Source organism: Moschus berezovskii, chromosome 16 (assembly GCF_049115385.1).
Source record: "Moschus berezovskii isolate FMDL1 chromosome 16, NW_MosBer_1.0, whole genome shotgun sequence".
NCBI classification, from domain to species: domain Eukaryota; kingdom Metazoa; phylum Chordata; class Mammalia; order Artiodactyla; family Moschidae; genus Moschus; species Moschus berezovskii.
The window spans coordinates 71906209-71926346 of NC_142475.1; the positions used below are offsets into that span (position 1 = coordinate 71906209).

Consider the following 20138-nt stretch of genomic DNA (forward strand, 5'->3'; position numbering starts at 1 on the left):
AGCAGAAGAGGCATAGATGGGTTTTCAGAAATATTAGAAAAGGAGTATTAGAAACAAAACATCATGAAATCTGAAGTAATCATAGCAAGAACACCATCTAAGGGTCTTTGGCAGAAGAGTGGCCTTGGAGGAGACAAGGAAGACAGGAGGTAGGGGGGTATGCACAACTTGTTGAGTGACCTGCAGGATAATTAACTTGAATTCTCTGGTTATTAAAATCTTAAAATGTAGAACAGAAAAATCAGCACAATTAAGAGCTGGCATCAACGGTGCAGAAAAGCCGGTTACAGAGAACATTGACCTCTTCACCCATTCTCGGAAACTGAGGTGTTACTATAAAAGATCCCTTGGGGAGAGCCCACAGCCAGGAAACCCCATTGTTCGTAGTCCTTTCAAATGTATTTCCTGTGCCAACTTCCAACCACAGAGCCAAGTGACTTCTTGGAACAAATTATGTTACTTGCAATGGAACATCTTTGTGGCTATTCACTTTCCCCATGGCAGATCCCAGACAGGGGTTCTCACTGACCTGGAGGAACTCCAAAGCCACTCTGGATTTACAGCATCATCTTACTGTACAAACACAGACTTGTTTTCCACTTGTGGGGCTTCCCTGGTGGCTCAGATGGTAAAGAATCCACTTGCAATGCTGGAGAACAGGGTTCCATCCCTGGGTCAGGAAGATCCTCTGCAGAAGAGAATGACTACCCACTCCAGTATTCTTGCCTGGAAAATTCCATGGACAGAGGAACCTGGTGGGCTATAAGTCCATGGGGTCGCAAGAGTAATGCACGACTGACTAACACTTTCACTTTTCTTTTCTTTTTTCACTTTTCCACTTGTAAGAGATTCACAACTGAGTCTTCTGTTTGACTACAGGGAACTTTTGGTCATCAGTGAGGTTTCCAATAGATAACTCATTACTACCAACTCAGGGCTTCATTTGGACACTGCAATCCTGACTGACACCTAAAGCAAGACAGGACATTTTCAGTGAGCACTCAAGCTATCATTTATGTCCCAGGTTTAACTAGATTCACCCTGGTGGCTCAGCTGGTAAAGAGCTCGCCTGACGATGCAGGAGATACAAGACATGTAGGTTCGATCCCTGGATTGAGAAGATCCCCTGGAGGAGGGCATGGCAATACACTCCAGTATTCTTGCCTGGAGAATCCCCATGGACAGAGGAGCCTGGCGGGTTATAGTTCATGGGGTCACAAACAGTTGGACACGACCAAGTGTGCACGCACACACACAGCAAAGAATGAACCAGAATGCAGGCATTTTTTTCTGATCCAGCTCTGTTGCACACTGCCTTGTCTCTGACTAGGAAACACGGAGACACTCTACCATTGTGTTTGCCTCAGAGAAATGAAAAGACGTGGGAGGATGAGAATCAATTAACAGATTTACTCTGAGCCTGCTTCTTGCTCTATCACTGTTCCCGCTATGTCGTTATGAAACTATTCTAATAAGCATTTATTTTATAGGCTGCCAGCAATACTGCTTAAGGGAGCACTGCTCAGACTTCTAAAGAACTCAAATATGGGGGTCGTTACACTGTGATTTACTCGTTCTGTGATAGGAATTCATAAGAGAAAAGCCAGGGCAGACGCTCGACATCCACTGAGTTCACGCAGAGAGGCCCTTAACAGACCACAGGGAGGATTTTGCAGACCCCTGTAGGTAATGAAGGCTTTTAAGAGAGACCGGTGATTTCTGAGGGAGCTGGCAACTGAACTCTGTCTGCGTTACTAGGGAACGAGCTGGCCCACAGTATTGCTGATCTGCTGCCTCCCTCTATCTGAAGAATCTGAGCTTTCAGAGGGCACAACCCACTGTGCCAAACCGCAGACCATGGTGGGGCAGCTCACATCACACAGAGTGGGTGCAGGCATGGTGCCCCCATGGGTCTGCCAGACCTGGTGAACTTGACCGTGTCCTGAAACGCTGCTGACCCCCAGAGGAGGTGGTTGGGGCTGTGCAATCGCCTGCTGGAAATAACTTTAGGAATGTTAAGAGCTATTCAAATAGGTAGATGACAGCCCACGGGCAAGCTTTATAAATGTTCATGATTGTTCTCTTTATAATGCAGGAAATTTACCATCCCCTCCACCTTTCAGAAAGCACTGGGAACTGAAGAAGGGAAACGTCTCACACAGGACCCCTGAGATGCTCAGGGAGAAGTCAGCCTCGCTGGAAGGGCAGAGTCTGCCACCCTAGAGGCGGCCTTGTCCAGGTCAGTCTTCCAGCACGTTTACCTCTTTTTGCCTGCTATCAGCCACGCACAATGGATCCATCTCACTTCATCTGGTCCGCCTCAGGCAAAGGCACTGATGTGGAAAACTGATACAGCGCAGTGACTCAGATGGCACTGTGGCCTGGGGAACACTGAGAGGTGTCACTGGGAGGGTCTGGAGGGTCTGGAAGAAACCACACATCTGTCTGGGGGTCCCAGTCCCTCCTCCTCTTGGGGGGTCAGGGTACGGAGGCAATAAGAGTCCAGCTGTCTTCAGCTGGGGAGTGCATGCCCCAGGCGATGTGAGGACTTCCCAAATTGTGTGTAATTTAAGGTGTAGGGTGGAAGTGTTAGTTGCTCAGTAATGTCCAACTCTTTGCAACACCATGGCCTGTGGCCCACCAGGCTCCTCTGTCCATGGAATTCTCCAGGCAAGAATATTGGAGTGGGTTGCCATGCCCTTCTCCAGGGGACCTTCCCAACCCAGGGATTGAACCTGTGTCTCCTGCATTGCAGGCAGATTCTTTACCATCTTAGCCACCCAGGAAGCCAATTTAAGGAAGCCAATTCCAAAAGTGTTATTCCAAAACATGTGTGTCCTGAGAAGGTACCTGTGGCCATTCTGGTTCTGGGTTCACTCATTCTCTTCCACAACTATCTACTTTCCGCTTGACTGAAGGCATTTATCTCAACCATCTGGAGAGCCACTCATCTTATTGCACTTCCCAGGGTAAAAGGCTCCAGAGCACTAAACCAAAGGGAAGTTTTAATTTCTTATGAGGGATGATAAAGTAACAGCTACTAATGACAAGGTAGGTAGCTTCCAAAATAGTTGAAGGAGGACATAATTGATTTATCACTTGTAGTACTTTAATCTAACAATTTTCATTGAATTTTAGTTAATTTACAATGTCTTGTCAGTTTCAGGTATACAGCAAAGTGTTTCAGTTATACACATATATTTATATATAGATATATATCTTTTTATAATCTTTCCCATTATAGGTTATTACAAGACATTGAGTATAGTTCTCTGTGATATACAGTACATCCTTGTTGGTCATCTATTTCATATATATTAGTGTGTATATTTTAATCCCAAACTGCTAATTTATCCTTCCCTAAAAAATAATTTTTGATAATGGATCATATATACTTTTTGACACATACTTCAGCCACTTTATAATTCCCATTTATCCTATCTCCTTTCCTCCTTTATTTTTTCTGTTTTGTGTTTATCACTGTTTACCATATTTACTATATATTTTGGGCTTTCCAGGTGGCTTAGTGGTAAAGAATCTGCCTGCCAATGCAAGGAGACCCAAGAGATGCAGTTTCGATCCCTGGGTTGGGAAGATCATCTGGAGAAGGAAATGGCAACCTACTCCAGTATTCTTGCCTGGAAATACCATGGACAGAGGAGCCTAGCGGGCTACAGTCCATGGGATGGCAGAGTCGTACATGACTAAGCATGCACACACGCACTATATATTTTACTTAAAAGAAAAACTTATTTGATATCTAACTCCTTTACTATAAGTTTTATGAGATAAAAATTTTTATCTGACCTTGTCTGGTTTTGTTCACTGCTATCTCCCCAGAACTTAGAACAGTGCCTGGTACAAGATAAGCTCTCAAAACTATTTGGGGAGAGAAGGAATTAAAACAATTGAGTGACATTGCTGTAACAAATTTCCTCCCATTCTTATACTGAAATGAGGTAAAAAGTACCTCAGGTACCTATTATATTCTAGCAATAACTAACATTCATCTATGAATACATGAACTAATTGAAACAAAACCACCCTCTCCATTTTATTAAGAGGTACCCTTCCAATAAATATTTCATTTTATGTTTAAGACTTGTTCATCAATATTGGCAATACATTTACGTTTGCTCAGTCATGTTGGTAGAGGATAACTGCCATTATTCTAAAGTGTCAGTAGCTCACTCGTGTCTGAATCTTTGCGATCCCATGGACTGCAGCCAGACCCCTCTGTCCATGGGATTCTCCAGGCAAGAATACTGGAGTGGGTTACCATTTCCTTCTCCAGGGGATCTTCCCAACCCAGGGATCGAACCTAGGTCTCCAGCATTGCAGGCAGATTCTTTACCATCTGAGCCACCAAGGAAGCCCACCGTTATTCTAAAGATAAGCTTCAAATGCTAAATCTGATTTTGCCAAAATAAGGAAGGCACATTTTTTATTTTTAAAGATCATACTCACAATATTTGTCATATCATACTCTGTTACATTTGATTGCTGTTTGTTGTTGTTTAGTTGCTGAGTTGTGTCTGTTTGTCACTTATATTTTTAAGTAAAATATATGGCATGTTTGTGCAGACTGTAGCCTGCCAGGCTCCTCTGTCCATGGGATTTCCCAGGCAAGAATATTGGAGTGGGTTGCCATTTCCTTCTCCAGGGGATCTTCCCAATTCAGGGCTAGAACTCATATCTCCTGCATTAGGCAGGCCTTGGCAGGAGGATTCTTTATCACTGAGTCATCAGGGAAGCCATTTGATTGAACTAGACTTTAATAATGGTAGATTATTAATTAGATGCTCATTTTATAGCCATACAAAATTTTGCAACTATTAAAAGTAAACAGGTTTTTTTTGGTAGGGACATTGTTTTCACAATTGTGTAGTATTTGAATTACATCCTAAAATTCTGTTATTGTAATGATAAGCTTTACATATTGAATTCTTGCTAACGAGACATTTGATTTGGTTGGTGCTAGATGGAGAAGGAAATGGCAACCCACTCCAGTGTTCTTGCCTGGAGAATCCCAGGGACGGGGGAGCCTGGTGGGCTTCCATCTATGGGGTCACATAGAGTCGGACACGACTGAAGTGACTTAGCAGTAGCAGCAGTGGTAAAGAACTCACCTGCCACAACTGCCAATGTAGGAGACTAAGGTGGGTTTCATCCCTGGGTTGGGAAGATCCCCTGGAGGAGGGCATGACAACCCATTCCAGTATTCTTGCCTGGAGAATCCATTGGACAGAGGAGCGTGGTGGGCTACAATCCATAGGGTTGCAAAGAGCTGGGCATGACTGAAGTGGCTTAGCATGCACTCTTGAGCCATTTTTTTTTTTTTTTTTTATGTTTTAGCTTTTAACTGGCATTGCTTTTATTCTCGAGCCCTTTTTCCTCACAGTAGCACAGACACTGAGGGGAAATCACTCTCTTTTTTCTTGGTATTTCAAGTCACTCTATGGGATTCTTTGTACGTAATAATCCCCTTTGTGCAAAGTGACATTTCCCCAATGCTTTCAGAGTTACTCCTTTAGATGCATGGGTACGCTTATTCTATGACACTATTTGAATAGAAAATACAAAATTTCTATTCTGTCTTCTATAAACCTATACAGTTTTTCTGTAAGGCTACCATGGACAGTCTCCAGCATTTTGTCTTGATTCTTGTGCGAGGGGAACCTGGTTATAGTGTCCCTACAAGGTGCTTTGATAATAAAGCATCTGTTGCTGTAATTTCTTCTCCTACTCTTGACTGCTAGTGTTGTGTCATCTTTACAAAAATGCCTAGGACATCCTGACTCCCACAACCTTCTTCCTCAATGCACACATACACTTTTTAGTTTTTATTTTCTCATATTCAGGAAGAAAGGACCTAGGTTCTTTTCTTTTTCCTTTTAAATTTTCATCTTTAATAGTATATTTGCTAATTAGTTTGTTGGCATAGCATTGCCTCACAATGTTGTTTGTTTCTGCTGTACAGGAAAGTGAATCAGCTATATGTTTACGTATATCCCCTCTTTTTTTAAAAAAAATGTTTTCTATTCCCTTTAGAGTGTTTCCCAGGTGGCACAGCAGTAAAGAATCCGCTTGCCATTGCAGGAGACGCAGGAGATGTGGCTTCAACTCCTGGGTCGGGAAGATCCCCTGGAGTAGGAAATGGCAACCCACTCCAAGTATTCTTGCTTAGAGAATTCCACGGACAGAGGAGCCTGGTGGGCTACAGTCCATGGGGTCGTGAAGAGTCAGACAGGGTTGAGCATGCACACACATTCCCTTTAAAGTTACTCAGGCTTTTTAAAGCCACACAAGTTGTACTCTTTTCCTTTTGTAGATATACTGCTAACCATTTGGTTCATCTTCATCAGTAATTGGGTGGAATGGCTGCTTACTATTATCAACTGCAATTTGGCTTTCCTGAAGTCTTCTTTCAAAGTTTTTCTAAGTTTTCAATTACTGTATGCTCAAAATCAGGGGTGGCTGAAGGCCTTTGCATCATTACTATTGGGCTCATTCAGAGGAATATTTTATTCTAGAGGAAACAAGATTTTTAAAAATTCTGAAAACACCTCCCTTGTCTATTTTTGGAGCTCCTTTTTCACTTTTTATTTGGATGAGTTTCCTCTTTTGTTTTTCTCATGGGTCCACATTTCTGAAGGCAGATGTTCCCATAATCAGAGCACACAGTTTCTTTCCACTTAAAAATTTCCCATGAGTATATAGTACTTAAACAATGGCACAGTGAATTTCTAAAATCTGTTTGGGGTCAATAAAGCAGAATGGAATGACTCAGAAAAAATATTAAATTAAAAAGGTAAGGGCTAAAAACAACTCTAAGAATTTGTCTAAACAGGTACATTTTTCTCCCTTATACAATGCATTTTTCTTAGTTATTCAATTTTTCCCCAATATATTTTTATCACTCATTTAAATCTAGCTAATGTTTTACTTTGCTCTATAAATCAAGTGACAAATACTTGTTGACTTTGAAGTCTCTATAATTCAGTTTTTCCTGTCTGCTTCTACAATTTTGAACATTTCCCCTTTGAATATTCTTTTTCCTTTTAAAAATAGCCTCTATTATTACTTTTGGTTTTCCAATTTCTAGGACAGAGTCCATCCCCAAAATGCCATTTCTTCTGAGATCATTTTTATAAATTCCTTTCTCTTTCTATGAATGACTGTTCAAAGAAAATTGAATCTGATCATATTCTTCCCAAGATTAAATCTTTTTATTGATTCCACATCATCTATCAGAGCATCCCAGCTGTTGAGACCTGAGTAGGTACAGCTGACAGGATATTGATTCCCTAATTCCCTGGTGTGTGTGTGGTGGGGATGGGGGGGGGGCATGTTCATGTCCACATGCTTGCTGAGCAAGACTGGGGGTAGCTAGTGGTCTGGGGTGGTCATTTATTGCTGGGAGAAAGTAACTTATTTGTCACAGCGTGCCTCATAAATTTTGACTTTTCTCTATAAGTGCCAAGATATAAAATAGGTTGGGACTCACTTGCCTGGAGAACCCCATGGACAGAGGAACCTGGTGGGCTACAGTCTATGGGGTCACAAAGGGTCAGACACGACTGAAGCGACTTAGACTTAACCCTGGTATAAGACAGAATCCAGGGCCCCTCAAAGACTGGCTCTGTGGCTCACTTAGTGAACTGAACACACCCCAGACTCATCACTTCCTGAGTACCCCGTGCTTTTCCCACACTGGTTTGACATACGTTTTCGCCAGCATTTTAATGTCCTCCTCCTTGTAATTTTCTTCATATAAGACCATGTTCTTATGCTCTGAGCAGCCATGCTTGACGCTCTGACAGGCAATTAGCCTCTGCTGACTTTTCTCTGTGCATCTGATTCACTTTATGCAGCCCATGATCTGCGCTTCACGCGTCCATCGCTGTTTACATACCTGGCTCACTTATTAGATGTGAGATCTCCTAAGAAAGGGACCAAGGCTTATTCACCTCTGTATCCTTGTGGGTCTAATACATAGCCCATGATCTGCGCTTCACGTGTCCATCGCTATTTACATACCTGGCTCACTTATTAGATGTGAGATCTCCTAACAAAGGGACCAAGGCTTATTCATCTCTGTATCCTTGTGGGTCTAATACATAGCCCATGATCTGCGCTTCACGTGTCCATCGCTATTTACATACCTGGCTCACTTATTAGATGTGAGATCTCCTAAGAAAGGGACCAAGGCTTATTCATCTCTGTATCCTTGTGGGTCTAATACATAGCCCATGATCTGCGCTTCACGTGTCCATCGCTATTTACATACCTGGCTCACTTATTAGATGTGAGATCTCCTAAGAAAGGGACCAAGGCTTATTCACCTCTGTATCCTTGTGGGTCTAATACATAGCCCATGATCTGCGCTTCACGTGTCCATCGCTATTTACATACCTGGCTCACTTATTAGATGTGAGATCTCCTAAGAAAGGGACCAAGGCTTATTCATCTCTGTATCCTTGTGGGTCTAATACATAGCCCATGATCTGCGCTTCACGTGTCCATCGCTATTTACATACCTGGCTCACTTATTAGATGTGAGATCTCCTAAGAAAGGGACCAAGGCTTATTCATCTCTGTATCCTTGTGGGTCTAATACATAGCCCATGATCTGCGCTTCACGTGTCCATCGCTATTTACATACCTGGCTCACTTATTAGATGTGAGATCTCCTGAGAAAGGGACCAAGGCTTATGCATCTCTGTATCCTTGTCGGTCTAATACATAGCAGTCTTTCAGTAACTGTTTCTTGAACTAATGAATCAAGTCAATAAAGGATTAGCTACTTAAACTTGTTTAAGTCCTAAAATTAAACAATAATATTCTGGATCTGGACTATACTTTCAGACATGGAAAGGTCAATGACTACAGAACAAGAAGAGATTTTGGAAAGTGCCAAATCTAGTTGAGCACTGCAAGAATTGACAACCTACCTAGAATATAGAAAGAACACAGAATACCATCAGGAGATACGGTTGAAAGAAGTTAAGTGGAATGTCAACAGAACATCTGAGTCACACAGGAAGACGTTAAAATGTTTTAAAGGATTAGTGAGTATAAAGCCAACCAGAAAGAGATTCTTAATAGGAGTAAAGTCTTGTGTCTACTCAAATCTAACGTCATCTGAGTCCCAATGCTGTGGGCTGCTGAATCAGTCACATTGGAAGGATATGGCATGAGATCTCCTCTTGTTCCACCAACTATTTTAAAAAGCTCTGAAAATCCATTAGTGGAAAATGAGGATTGCCTTGGAATTGAGGTCCTGCTTCCTAGTTGAAAATTCCTTAAAGTGAAAGTCACTGTTGTGTCTGACACTTTGTGACACCGTGGATTGTAGTAGCCCTCCAGGCTTCCCTGGACATGGAATTCTCCAGGCAAGAATACTGGAGTGGGTTGCTATTCCCTTCTCCAGGGGATCTTCCCTCCCCGGGGATCAAACCCAGGTCTCTTGCATTGAAGGCAGATTCTTTACCTTCTGAGCCACCAGAAAATCCCTTAACATGCAGCAAACTCAAATCATCTGAGGTGTTTACTTAATGGAGAAATAAATTCCAACATTTATTTCAATATTTATTTACCATGGTGGCTCCACCATTTTGAACATGTGACTTCCAAAGCTTCTATGCTGGTCTGTAACTAAGAGGCAGAAAGGGGAAGAACATGGAGAACCACGTAGGGGAGGATTTGGGGGGCAAGCCTGGAAGTGGGGGTGTCTCTTCTGCTCACATTCCATGATCTGGAATTCAATGTCGTGGGACAGCCAACTCCAGGGAGCTTGGGAGATGCAACCCGGTTGTATACCAGAAGAAGAACACACAAATGGTAAATAACTGGCACATGTGTTCAAGCTTGGCAGTTGACTGAACTGTATACAGCAAAGAAAGATGTTCTCAGGGTATGCTGTTTACTCTAATCTAGACTTTGTGTTCTTCTTATAATCAGAGAGAGAGAGAGCAAGAGCAAACAAAAGAGAGGCAAGAAAGAAGACAGCAAGAGCAGACACGGGTTCGATACCTGGGCCGGGAAGATCCCCTGGAAGAGGACATGACAACCCCCTCCAGTATTCATGCCTGGGAAAGCCTATGGACAGAGGAGCCTGGCAGGCTACAGTCCATAGAGTGGCAAAGAGTCAGACAGGACTGAAGCAACTGAGCATGCATGCACAGCTTTATTCATAAGCTGAAGGAAAAGATCCAAAGAGAGGAAGAAACTAGGATGGGGAAGGGAAAAAGAGATAAAGCCAGGGAGGCAGAGAGAGAGTCATTAATGACGCCAGCTGCCTGAATACATGGGAAGGACGCATCTCAGAGGAGCCACAAGAGCCCCAGGACAGAGTGAAGGCTCCCCTCTTCTGTGTCAACAAGAAGAAAATCATGGATAAATATGGACAGCTCTGATGGGAGAGAGACCCGAGAAGCCTGTGGGAAGCCATGTCTGCTGGCTTGCCTTCTCTATATCTTAGAGTCTCATGCTGTCAGTCCAGAGCAGAGGAGGACAAAGATGCCACAGTTACATCACCTGTCTGGGCTTCTTGTCCTCATTCCTAAAATAAGAGTAACGACTCCAAAGTTGCAGTGTAGGGAGCTCTAAGGCTGCAGTTTTCACGGACCAGGAGACGCCATGAGGAAGAAGCAGAGGGGGCCCTCACACGCACCCTCGTGGGGCAGCATCAGGGCCGGTGGGTACGGCCCGTGCTTCTCTGCCGCTCAGGGACCGATCACCAGGCAGCTCAGGGATGGCTGGAGAGAAACGAGGGCTCAGCGTACCCACGGTAGGGCTAGCTGAGCAGCTCAGTTGGACAACTGAGAAGGGTGAGGATGAGTTGGGATGGGGCTACTGACTTTAGAATTAAACTGGAAATACAAGGGACCATATCAGAATACTGCTAGCTCCTCTCTCCCTTGAGTTTCTAAATTTTCCCACTAATAACGCATTATTATTGAATAAATAATAAAAACTATTGCTCAGGATCCACATAAAATCCTTACAGCCGCCCCCCACTTTCTTTTTCTTACAGCATTTAGGATGCCATGAGGATGTGAACTTTCTTTTTTTCAGTTGTTCCCTCATAATCACCTCTGGCTCCCAAATCTCTCATCTTCCATTCTGTACCATCTGGATGGCAGATCCTTCAGTCTTCCTTCTCAGGGAAGAGCATGCCTCACAGCTTGGGCTCTTGGTAACCATAAGAACCTGGGATCTCCAACCTGTCTGACCCCGGGTGTAGGGAGGTAAGATCATGTCTCTCTTGAGTTGATGGGCATCTGTGTAGAGGGCTTGCCTTAAGGGATGAGGCTGGTCTTCACACTGCCTAGGCTGTTAGTCTGGAGCAGAGAGATGAGGATGTCTTGAATAGCTACCTGATATTTACCATTTGGATATGAATGAAGAAAAGGTGGTGCACTTGATGGTGCCTTGAGATCCTCCTGGCTCTAGGCGTCATCCACAGGGCTGTGATGTTAGAGCTGAGTGTTTGGGGGCCCCTTAATGGGAGATTCTATTTGTTAATGGGCACAGAGCTAGGTACTGGAAGAATACAGTTTCAAGTGGAAACACAGAAAAAGTAAACCTGTTTCTGTTTCACTGTGAGGTTAGCCCTGACTTTGGAGCTGGTTTTAGTAAGATGGCTTTGCTATCTTGACTCCATGGAGAGTCCCTCCTTGACTTACTGCTTTGGGGAGCTGGGTGTTGATGACATCCCTCTTGAGAGACACTTGCTCGCAGTCGTTCAGTCGTGTCCGACTCTTTACGACCCCGTGGACTGTAGCCCACCAGGCTCCTCCTTCCATGGGATTCTCCAGGCAAGAGTACTGGAGTGGGTTGCCTTTTCCTTCTCCAGGGGATCTTCCTGACCCAGGGATCAAACCCAGGTCTCCCACATTGCAGGCAGACGCTTTAACCTCTGAGCCAACACTGGGGCATATAAAATCCCTCATCCATGAAATCACTGATGTCTTTGACGCTGACTCTGTGCTCTTTCTTCAGTCTTGAAGCTGGGCAAGTATAGGGCTTATAAGCCTGTGGGGTGCAGCCCAACAACCCTCAAACATCCACATATTGAAAGCTCACAAAATAAACGTTTTCTCTTCTGAGGATCATCCAGGCCTCTGCTGCTTTCTCTCTGTCCTCTACTGTGTGACTTCTGGGTCACATTATTTCTCTAAGGCTTTTCCAGACATCACAAAATGAAGGAAGGGAAACTGGAAATTAACACTCAGACTAGTCAGTTTCCCTCCCATTAGCTTCTCCGGTAAATTCTTAGCAGGACCTAAGGGTTATTTTTATTTCCAGTTCACATCATTGCTATGGTACTATCACCTTGTTCTCATAACAGGAATTCATGGAAAGACAGGCAAATACATGAACACTAGCCTACGGGAAGCCTCAAGGACAGCAGATATGCAATTATTTTTCCAAAGCTTGTGCTTCTTTCCAATAAAAAGTTTCCCAAACTACATTAGTAAGGGTCAAACAGTTGCATAAGGAGCTATTTTGAGATTTTCAAAATAAAATACTGAACCCACATCTGGGGAATTTGTTTTCTTTTCAAAAACTGACACTTAGGGTTTTCAACGTACATTTCTCCAGCCATTCAACATATACATAGTAGGCTGGGCTTTTCAAGCCCAACAGATGCTCCATTTGCAATTTGCAACCTAATATCAGATGAAGCGGTGCTAGCAAAAGATCCTCTGAAAAAACCTGACTATATTTATAAAGTTAATACTATTTGTCAGCGTCTTTGCTTCCCCTCCACACTTCCTTGAATTAAAAAAGCTATTTTTAGTAAAACTGACAAGACAGTAGCCATCCCACAAGTTCATTTTCAGCAGTAAATGGTTCACAAACAAGATGTTGACATGTTTTTACTACTACAGTTTCCAAATACCCTGGTCTCACAAAAGTGTTCAAAGAGATTGATAGATATTAAAAAAAGAAATAAAAAATGAAACATATAAATAGGCTTTTTCATGAGAGTGAATGATGAACAGTATTGACCCTACCTAGCAGCACTCTTGCTTTTGTGAGCTTTTTATTTCATTGTCTTTGACCTGCAATCATAGTCTTTATAGGAAATGGCGAAAGAGTCTGAAAGGTAACTAAGATGCGTGGCTGGAAATAAATGTTTCCTCAAGCATTTATTACCGTTCAGAAATGTCCATCAGCTGAAATGTTAGTTCCATAGAACCACTTAAGCACTGCAGAGGAGAGAGGCAGGTAGTTATTAATTTTTAAGGATGGCTGACAGCTTTCAGTCCATGAGCAAGGCTTAACTTCGAATTTTGAATAATGCAGAGATCTTCATTAGTTAGAATAGGAGTTAAAATGATAAATGCTATATTGTCTGCCAAAATACTATGACATTACATTGTCTATTTGCAGTTACATTTCAGAAGAAGCTTTCCAGAAGTATGCTTAAGGCTACTTAAGCTGAAAGGCTGAAAGGCTACCTGTATTGTTTTCTTATTTGATGTTTACATTTTGGGAACACAATTCAAAGGATGCATCTTCTCAATTGGAGGTTGGTAATGCCCTCTCGCTAGCTCAATGGTGACTCCAAAGGGCAGTTCATTATTACACCTGACAGCTAAGTGTTGGCATAAATTGCACTAGTTTATGGGATCAATGCAATCAGTTTCAGACATTTCTTTTTGCTCACATCTACCTTCTGAAGACTCTGGGGCAATTTAATTACAACTGCACTTAGATGCCTACTTCTTTCAATAAAAAAATGTAAGATTACCCTCACTTTGAGAACTATCAGACTAAAAGGTTTGTGATTGCTTTTTACTGTCATCTTGCTTCCAGCCAATTATCATGTCAGGTTCGTCTGGGGCGTATTTACTTCATTTTGAGCACCCAAGACCCTTTGGCTCTAAGTATTATGTGAATTGATGGTAACACAACTACTTTATCTGGATGTCTCTTGGTAACTTAATGTATGATCCTAGTAACAAACACTAGAATTAAACCATTAATAGAATAGGCTGCTCCCAGCCGCTTCAACAACGGTTTCATGGGCATTAAAATAGCTGATTCAGAGATTTCTATACAGAAATGTAAGGCAGTTAAAGACTCTAAAATCAATGAAACCATAATATCTGCCAGTAGCAAGCTGATTCATTTACACTGACATTATTATGCCAAAAAGGGCTGAAAGAAGGTCAAAAATCTTTTACTCAATTTAGATGAATCTTTTATTTTGCATGTCATTTTGCATTTCCAAATTTAGCTTAAAATCACAAGCTTCAAGGAAAAGTCGTTTATATATTTATTCTACTAGATAAAAGACTATTGATTAATCTGCCTGCCCTCACACAAGAAGGTAGGATGAATGAAGAATTGGTATCATATGAGAACCTCTGATCAGTTCAGTGAGGAGAAGAAAGAAGATCCTTTTGGTACCTGCTCAAAAGTACTTTATAAGGTATTCAGCTGGGATTTATCAATCAATGTATTAATATCATGCTTTGGAGAAGCATTTATACAGCCCCAATTCTAATAATTTTGTAAGGTCCCAATTCCAGTTAAAATTGTCCTTGCTCAACTGGTTGTTTTTGGCTGTGCAGACTGTCTTAGCTGTGCACTGGAAGCATTCTGCTAATTTTTCAGTGTGTAAACTTTGTAACATTTCAGAACTACTACTGGAACACCTGAAAATATACCTTTTGAAGCTAACCTCATAGTTGGAAGTGCTGTCATTACAACAGCACTTTTGAAATGTCAGAAACTTTCCAGATCAACTAGCATTAAAAAAGATAGCCACAAGCAGGGACAAAAGAGATGATGTGATATGTTTGCATATTTTCACTGCCTGGTGAGTTTAATCTCAAGGTCTAGTATTTCTTCCAGCTGACTAAATAAATCCTCTTTGTTAACTGGATTCCGGTTCATACACCATGAGCTGTACCTATTTGGTGGCAAGAATTCACTCTCTTGCAATTAGGTTATAGAAAGAAGTTGTAACAGTTAACTAGACACTTATCCTAATTTTTTTTAAAAAAAGAATCAACTTTACAACCCAGACAGTAACTTCAGTGATATAACCAAATCCCCGGGATGGTTGGTTATGATTTATTTATCTAATAATAATTTATTTTTAAAAAGCAAATTAAAGTTTTTTGGCATAACATGAGCCCATAATGAAACTGTGCCAAGAAGTGCCTTATAGATTAGCAGGTGTTCCATAAATGCCAGTTGTTGACCTATGTTGCTAAGGTTCTTTCCACATAACTTCCAGTAATAATTTTTTTTTGTTTCTTTTTCAGTGTTCTGCTAAAATGTGACTCTTTATTATCATTCCATTAATTGTTTTCAGCATGTCTTTCTCTTTTTTTACATCTTACATTGAAGGTTGTCATTTTTGTTTCCTTTTCGGACTTAAATACAAATGTAGTTCTTGATATACTGTATTATCCTATTGATGGTATTGCTATTAGTCAGATGTCAAAATTCTGCAGCCAGCATACTTATAACTGGTGATAGATAAAGCAACCCTAATTTTCTACTCCGAAAGACATTTAGGTCTCTGATGAAAAGCTACTAAAATGATACAGCAGCAATCCTTAGGCATCCCTGTCTCTCTGCATTCTCTTGCATGACTTGGATTGAGAGCTTGCATACTTAGTGCCATCTTATTTGTGTGCAGGATAGCTTGTAAATGTTTGATTGTAACTTTACTCTGTGGATTTTAATCATTTAAAATTACAAATGTAAAAGATCTCATGATCCTGTAATGATCAGTTTTGGAAGCTAATCTCATGCAAAATAAACCCAGAAGCAGATAAAATAATACTTACAGGCATCCTCTTCTTCCATGAAAATACTGATCACGTAACAGGCATACACAAAACCAACCAACTGCAAAGAAGAAAAAAAATCTTGAAAATCTAGGACAAATGTCCATAATTAAAGAGACTATAATCAGTAGATAAATAATCCAACCAGTCCATTCTAAAGGAGATCAATCCTGGGTGTTCATTGGAAGGAATGATGCTAAAGCTGAAGCTCCAATACTTTGGCCACCTCATGCAACGAGTTGACTCACTGGAAAAGACTCTGATGCTGGGAAAGGTTGGGGGTGGGAGGAGAAGGGGACGACAGAGAATGAGATGGCGGGATGGCATCACCGACTCAATGGACATGAGTTTGAGTGAACTCCGGGAGTTGGTGATGGATAGGGAGGCCTGGCGTGTGATTCATGGGGTTGCAGAGAGTCGGACACGACTGAGCGACTGAACTGACTGACTGACTGACTGAGTATCATCTATGAATTTGTAACATTCAGAAAAAAACCTTAAATGCTATTTAAATATTTAAAAATAATAGCTATGATTTTAAAGAACCCTTCTCATTTTTACTTAGGTTTAATGACTTTCTAAAGTAGTACATAGAAATGGGAAAAATTATAGATATATTTTACTTAGATTTTGATTTGGAACAAATTACAGATATGTCCCTTAGATTTTGAGTTGGTATTTACAGTTCTTATATTTTAAAATCACCACAGATTATTCAGAACACACATATTTAAGTTTTGACTATTTGCAGAGCAATTTGTAGCACCTTTCATTATTACTACAACTATTTTAATGTTTAATCACCACAAGGGGAATAAAAATATGTTCATTGTAAATTAAATACCAATCATTTATTTAATTATGGAAAATGCTTTGAGAATGTAAATTCTAATTAAATGTTAAATTGTTTTGTTAATTATAAATGGCCAGCTGCAAACACCAGGTATGCTACTGCTTCTTAGTCACTTCAGTCGTGTGCAACGCTTTGTGACCTCTATGGACTGTAGCCCACCAGGCTCCTCTGTCCATGGGATACTCCAGGCAAGAATACTGGAGTGGGTTGCCATGCCCTCCTCCAGGGGATCTTCCTCAGCTAGGGATCAAACCCGGGTCTCCTGCATTGCAAGCAGATTCTTTACTGCTAAGCCACCTGGGAAGATGCAAACACCAGGTATATTGTTCTCTGTTCTTGATTGCTCCTCCTTTGTTTCTGCATCTCCTCCTTTCCCTAATTAGTAACTATTGGAACTCAGGGAATATTTCAGAGGCTGAAGCCATTTTCTCACAAAGAAACAGGGACATGTAAAGGCTTTTGTACCCAAGGGGGCGCCACAGGATCCTGCTTGGTTTCAGGGGCTAGGATGTGTGTGTGTGCCTGTAGTCGACGGGGTAAGGCCTTTTGGAGAGAGCTGGACCCCACCCAAGAGAACAATGTACTTTGAGTTCTTCTGCAGCCCAGTCAGAGGAGGGCTCCTATTCCCTCACAGGCTATGGCTAGTACTTTAGAAATACATGTGAATTTCTGACATGCAGTCCAGGTGAGACTGTGTGAGTATGTGCTCAATTGTTAAGGCATATCCGACTCGTTGCAACCCCATGGACTGAAACCTGCCAGGCCCCTCTGTCTGTAGGATTTCCCAGGCAAGAATACTGGAGTGGGCTGCCATTTCCTCCTCCAGGGGATTTTCCTGACCCAGGGATCGAACTTGCATCTCCTGTGTCTCCTGCATTGGCAGGCAGATCCTTTACCACTTAGTCACCCGGGAAGCCAGAGTCAAACCACACATTATTGTTAAAGGCTCGCTTTTCTTCAGTTTTTAGAAAATAAATAAATACATAAATAGAAACAGAAGTAATATTTTCTCCTTAACGTTCCCAGGTGTTATCTTGTTCACTCCTTTCAATACACATGTTCTACTTTGGATTCCTTGATGTAGCTCTTTGGATGAATATGCCCTACTGTGGGGAACGGACTTTGAAGATGGCCCATTAGCTTGAAGAGCAGTTCAATGAGTGCAGGTGACATGAGTCCTAGTGACATAAATAGGCAGATCACATTTCCTTTGAACACTAAAGAGACAGACAAAGTGACAGCCAAACAAATCAAGTCTCTTCCTGTGCAGTGTGACCAGGATGACTGATCACCTGGGTCTCTTCTACTCACTTGGCAAGGAGGAGGTTAGTAGAAGACTGGATGGATCATGTTACAATAAGAACATTTCTGAACTCGTTTTGTTGCTTTGGTTACAGATCAACGTTTAGATGCTACACAGTTTATTTTATCTTGGCAGTTGCATATTGCATAGTTAGCCCATAGTTGCTTGATAGCTTAGGTAATCCAATAATTTTTCCCACACAGTGAACTCAGGCAAATTAAATCTCGCAAATCATTATTTTTCCATTTATGTAGGTGAAAGATAAGCAAAATGTTTTGACTGAGTGCTGTAGGACTTTTCCAGTATAAAGTTAAGGCTTTTACAACAGCTCATTGCTACAATGAATATTACTTTTCTACTTTCCTAACAGACTATATCTCCAGTGTTCTTGCCTGGAGAATCCCAGGGAAGGGGGAGCCCGGTGGGCTTCCGTCTATGGGGTCACACAGAGTCGGACACGACTGAAGTGACTTAGCAGCAGCAACAGACTATATATCTTTACAAAAAACCTAACACTTCTACTTACACATTCATGTTGATTTGAAGTAAGATCAATTATTGTTTTATCTTCATTGATACCTTTTGAGATGACAATGATGTCTATATTAGCCTATTATTAGCCTCTTTGACAGGGAATATATTTTGTTTTTGTTTTTAGCATTAGCACATTCCATTTGGCATGCTGGATCCATCGGCATTTACTAGTTGGTTCACTGGCATTTCCTGGAAGGAAGGCCAGAGAATTGACTAGAAGGGCCCATGAGAGCAAACTCGGTGAGCTCAATGATGAAACACTTTTCACATATCAATATGCAGAGCTAATCTGACAGGGTTGAAAAAAATCCCATCCTGATAGAGAAATTTTAACTTAAAATGAAGTCTATCCCACTTCCTTTAGTTTGCCTTCCAGCTGTTATAACAGACCTGGAAAACAGTAGCTGTTAAAATGCAAGTTAAGTAGTCCTGATCCCATCATTTGAGTAAGCTGAAATTTAGGGAGAGGTTTGGGGTTAGGATGAGACATTGAGCAGTTAGTAGGACTACATAAGAAGATGATCATAGATGTACTTTGTATTGATTATATTGATTCCTGTCTCACTGGGTGTTCGTTGTTGCACCGGGGCTTTCTCTAATTGTGGCGAGTGGGGATCACTCTCAGTTTTGTTGTATGGGCTTCTCATGTTGGTGGCCTCTCTTGTTGCAGAGCATAGGCTCTATGCTCATGGGGCTTCAGTAGTTGTGGTATGTAGGCTCAGTAGTTACAGCGTGCAGGCTCTAGTGTGTGTGGGCTTCAGTTGTCATGGTATATTGGCCTAGTTGCAGTCAGGCACGTGAATCTTCCCAACCAGGGATTGAACCCATGTCCCTTGCATTGGCAGACGGATTCTTATCCACTGTACCACTAGGGAAGTCCATAGATGTACTTTTATAAAGGCAAAAGAAGCAAACTCAATTGAAAAATTTTTCAAATAAAATTTTCAAAAAATGTGTTTTTATTTAAGTCTTACTTATCTTATATTTCTTCCCTGCATTTTAGGACCATGGATTATTTTTAAATTACTGGGTTAACTGTGTTTCTGAAAAGATTGTCTATGTACTTAAGATTATTGGTCAATATATTTATTTCTCTTTTTCCAAATAAGTCTTTTAAGTAACAGAAAATAAGATCAGGTTCTTAGTTATACTGGCATCACACTAATCTTCCCTAGTCAGTGAAAACTTTTTGTTAATGAAATGTGAAAACACCCAGTTTTAAAGGAACAGTGCAACGCATAGCACAGCAACAGAAAATTTGCAGATCCAACTGTTTATTAATGGATCTTAATAATATCCTGATAGATGAAATGAAAGGAATTTTGGGTAATTGAAATATGCAATACCATTAGCTGGAAACAGAAAGATAAAGACCAGCCATATTGGAAATATTAGATTACTGTCCAGGTCTTCAAACAGAATTTGCCAGTCATAATCTCAATATTATAACAAATGAATTAATTAAAACATATCCTTTTACTTTTGCTTTATTGATTGGCATACTAATAAATTATTTACTCCCCAAATTACTTTTGCTCTCATGATTAACCAACTGCTATTTCATTAATAATGCTATTCTCATGAGAACATGTCTAGACATCATGTTAATCACTGATTTGTAGACGGC

General features: G+C 41.2%; 1 protein-coding gene and 1 long non-coding RNA gene across 2 annotated transcripts in view; one reads left to right on the forward strand and one right to left on the reverse strand.

Moving 5' to 3' along the window:
* LOC129560304 (uncharacterized) overlaps positions 1 to 20138 on the forward strand; it is a 72520-nt gene that overhangs the window by 40099 nt on the left and 12283 nt on the right. Inside the window, exon 2 of the long non-coding RNA XR_008686732.2 lies at positions 2096 to 2239. This is a non-coding gene — a long non-coding RNA (uncharacterized LOC129560304). The remainder of the gene's footprint in view (positions 1 to 2095; positions 2240 to 20138) is intronic.
* The window catches only part of NKAIN3 (sodium/potassium transporting ATPase interacting 3), a 563225-nt gene that overhangs the window by 19928 nt on the left and 523159 nt on the right, over positions 1 to 20138 (reverse strand). The window contains exon 5 of the mRNA XM_055432401.2: positions 15822 to 15882. Within this exon, the coding sequence (XP_055288376.1) occupies positions 15822 to 15882 (61 nt within the window). The remainder of the gene's footprint in view (positions 1 to 15821; positions 15883 to 20138) is intronic.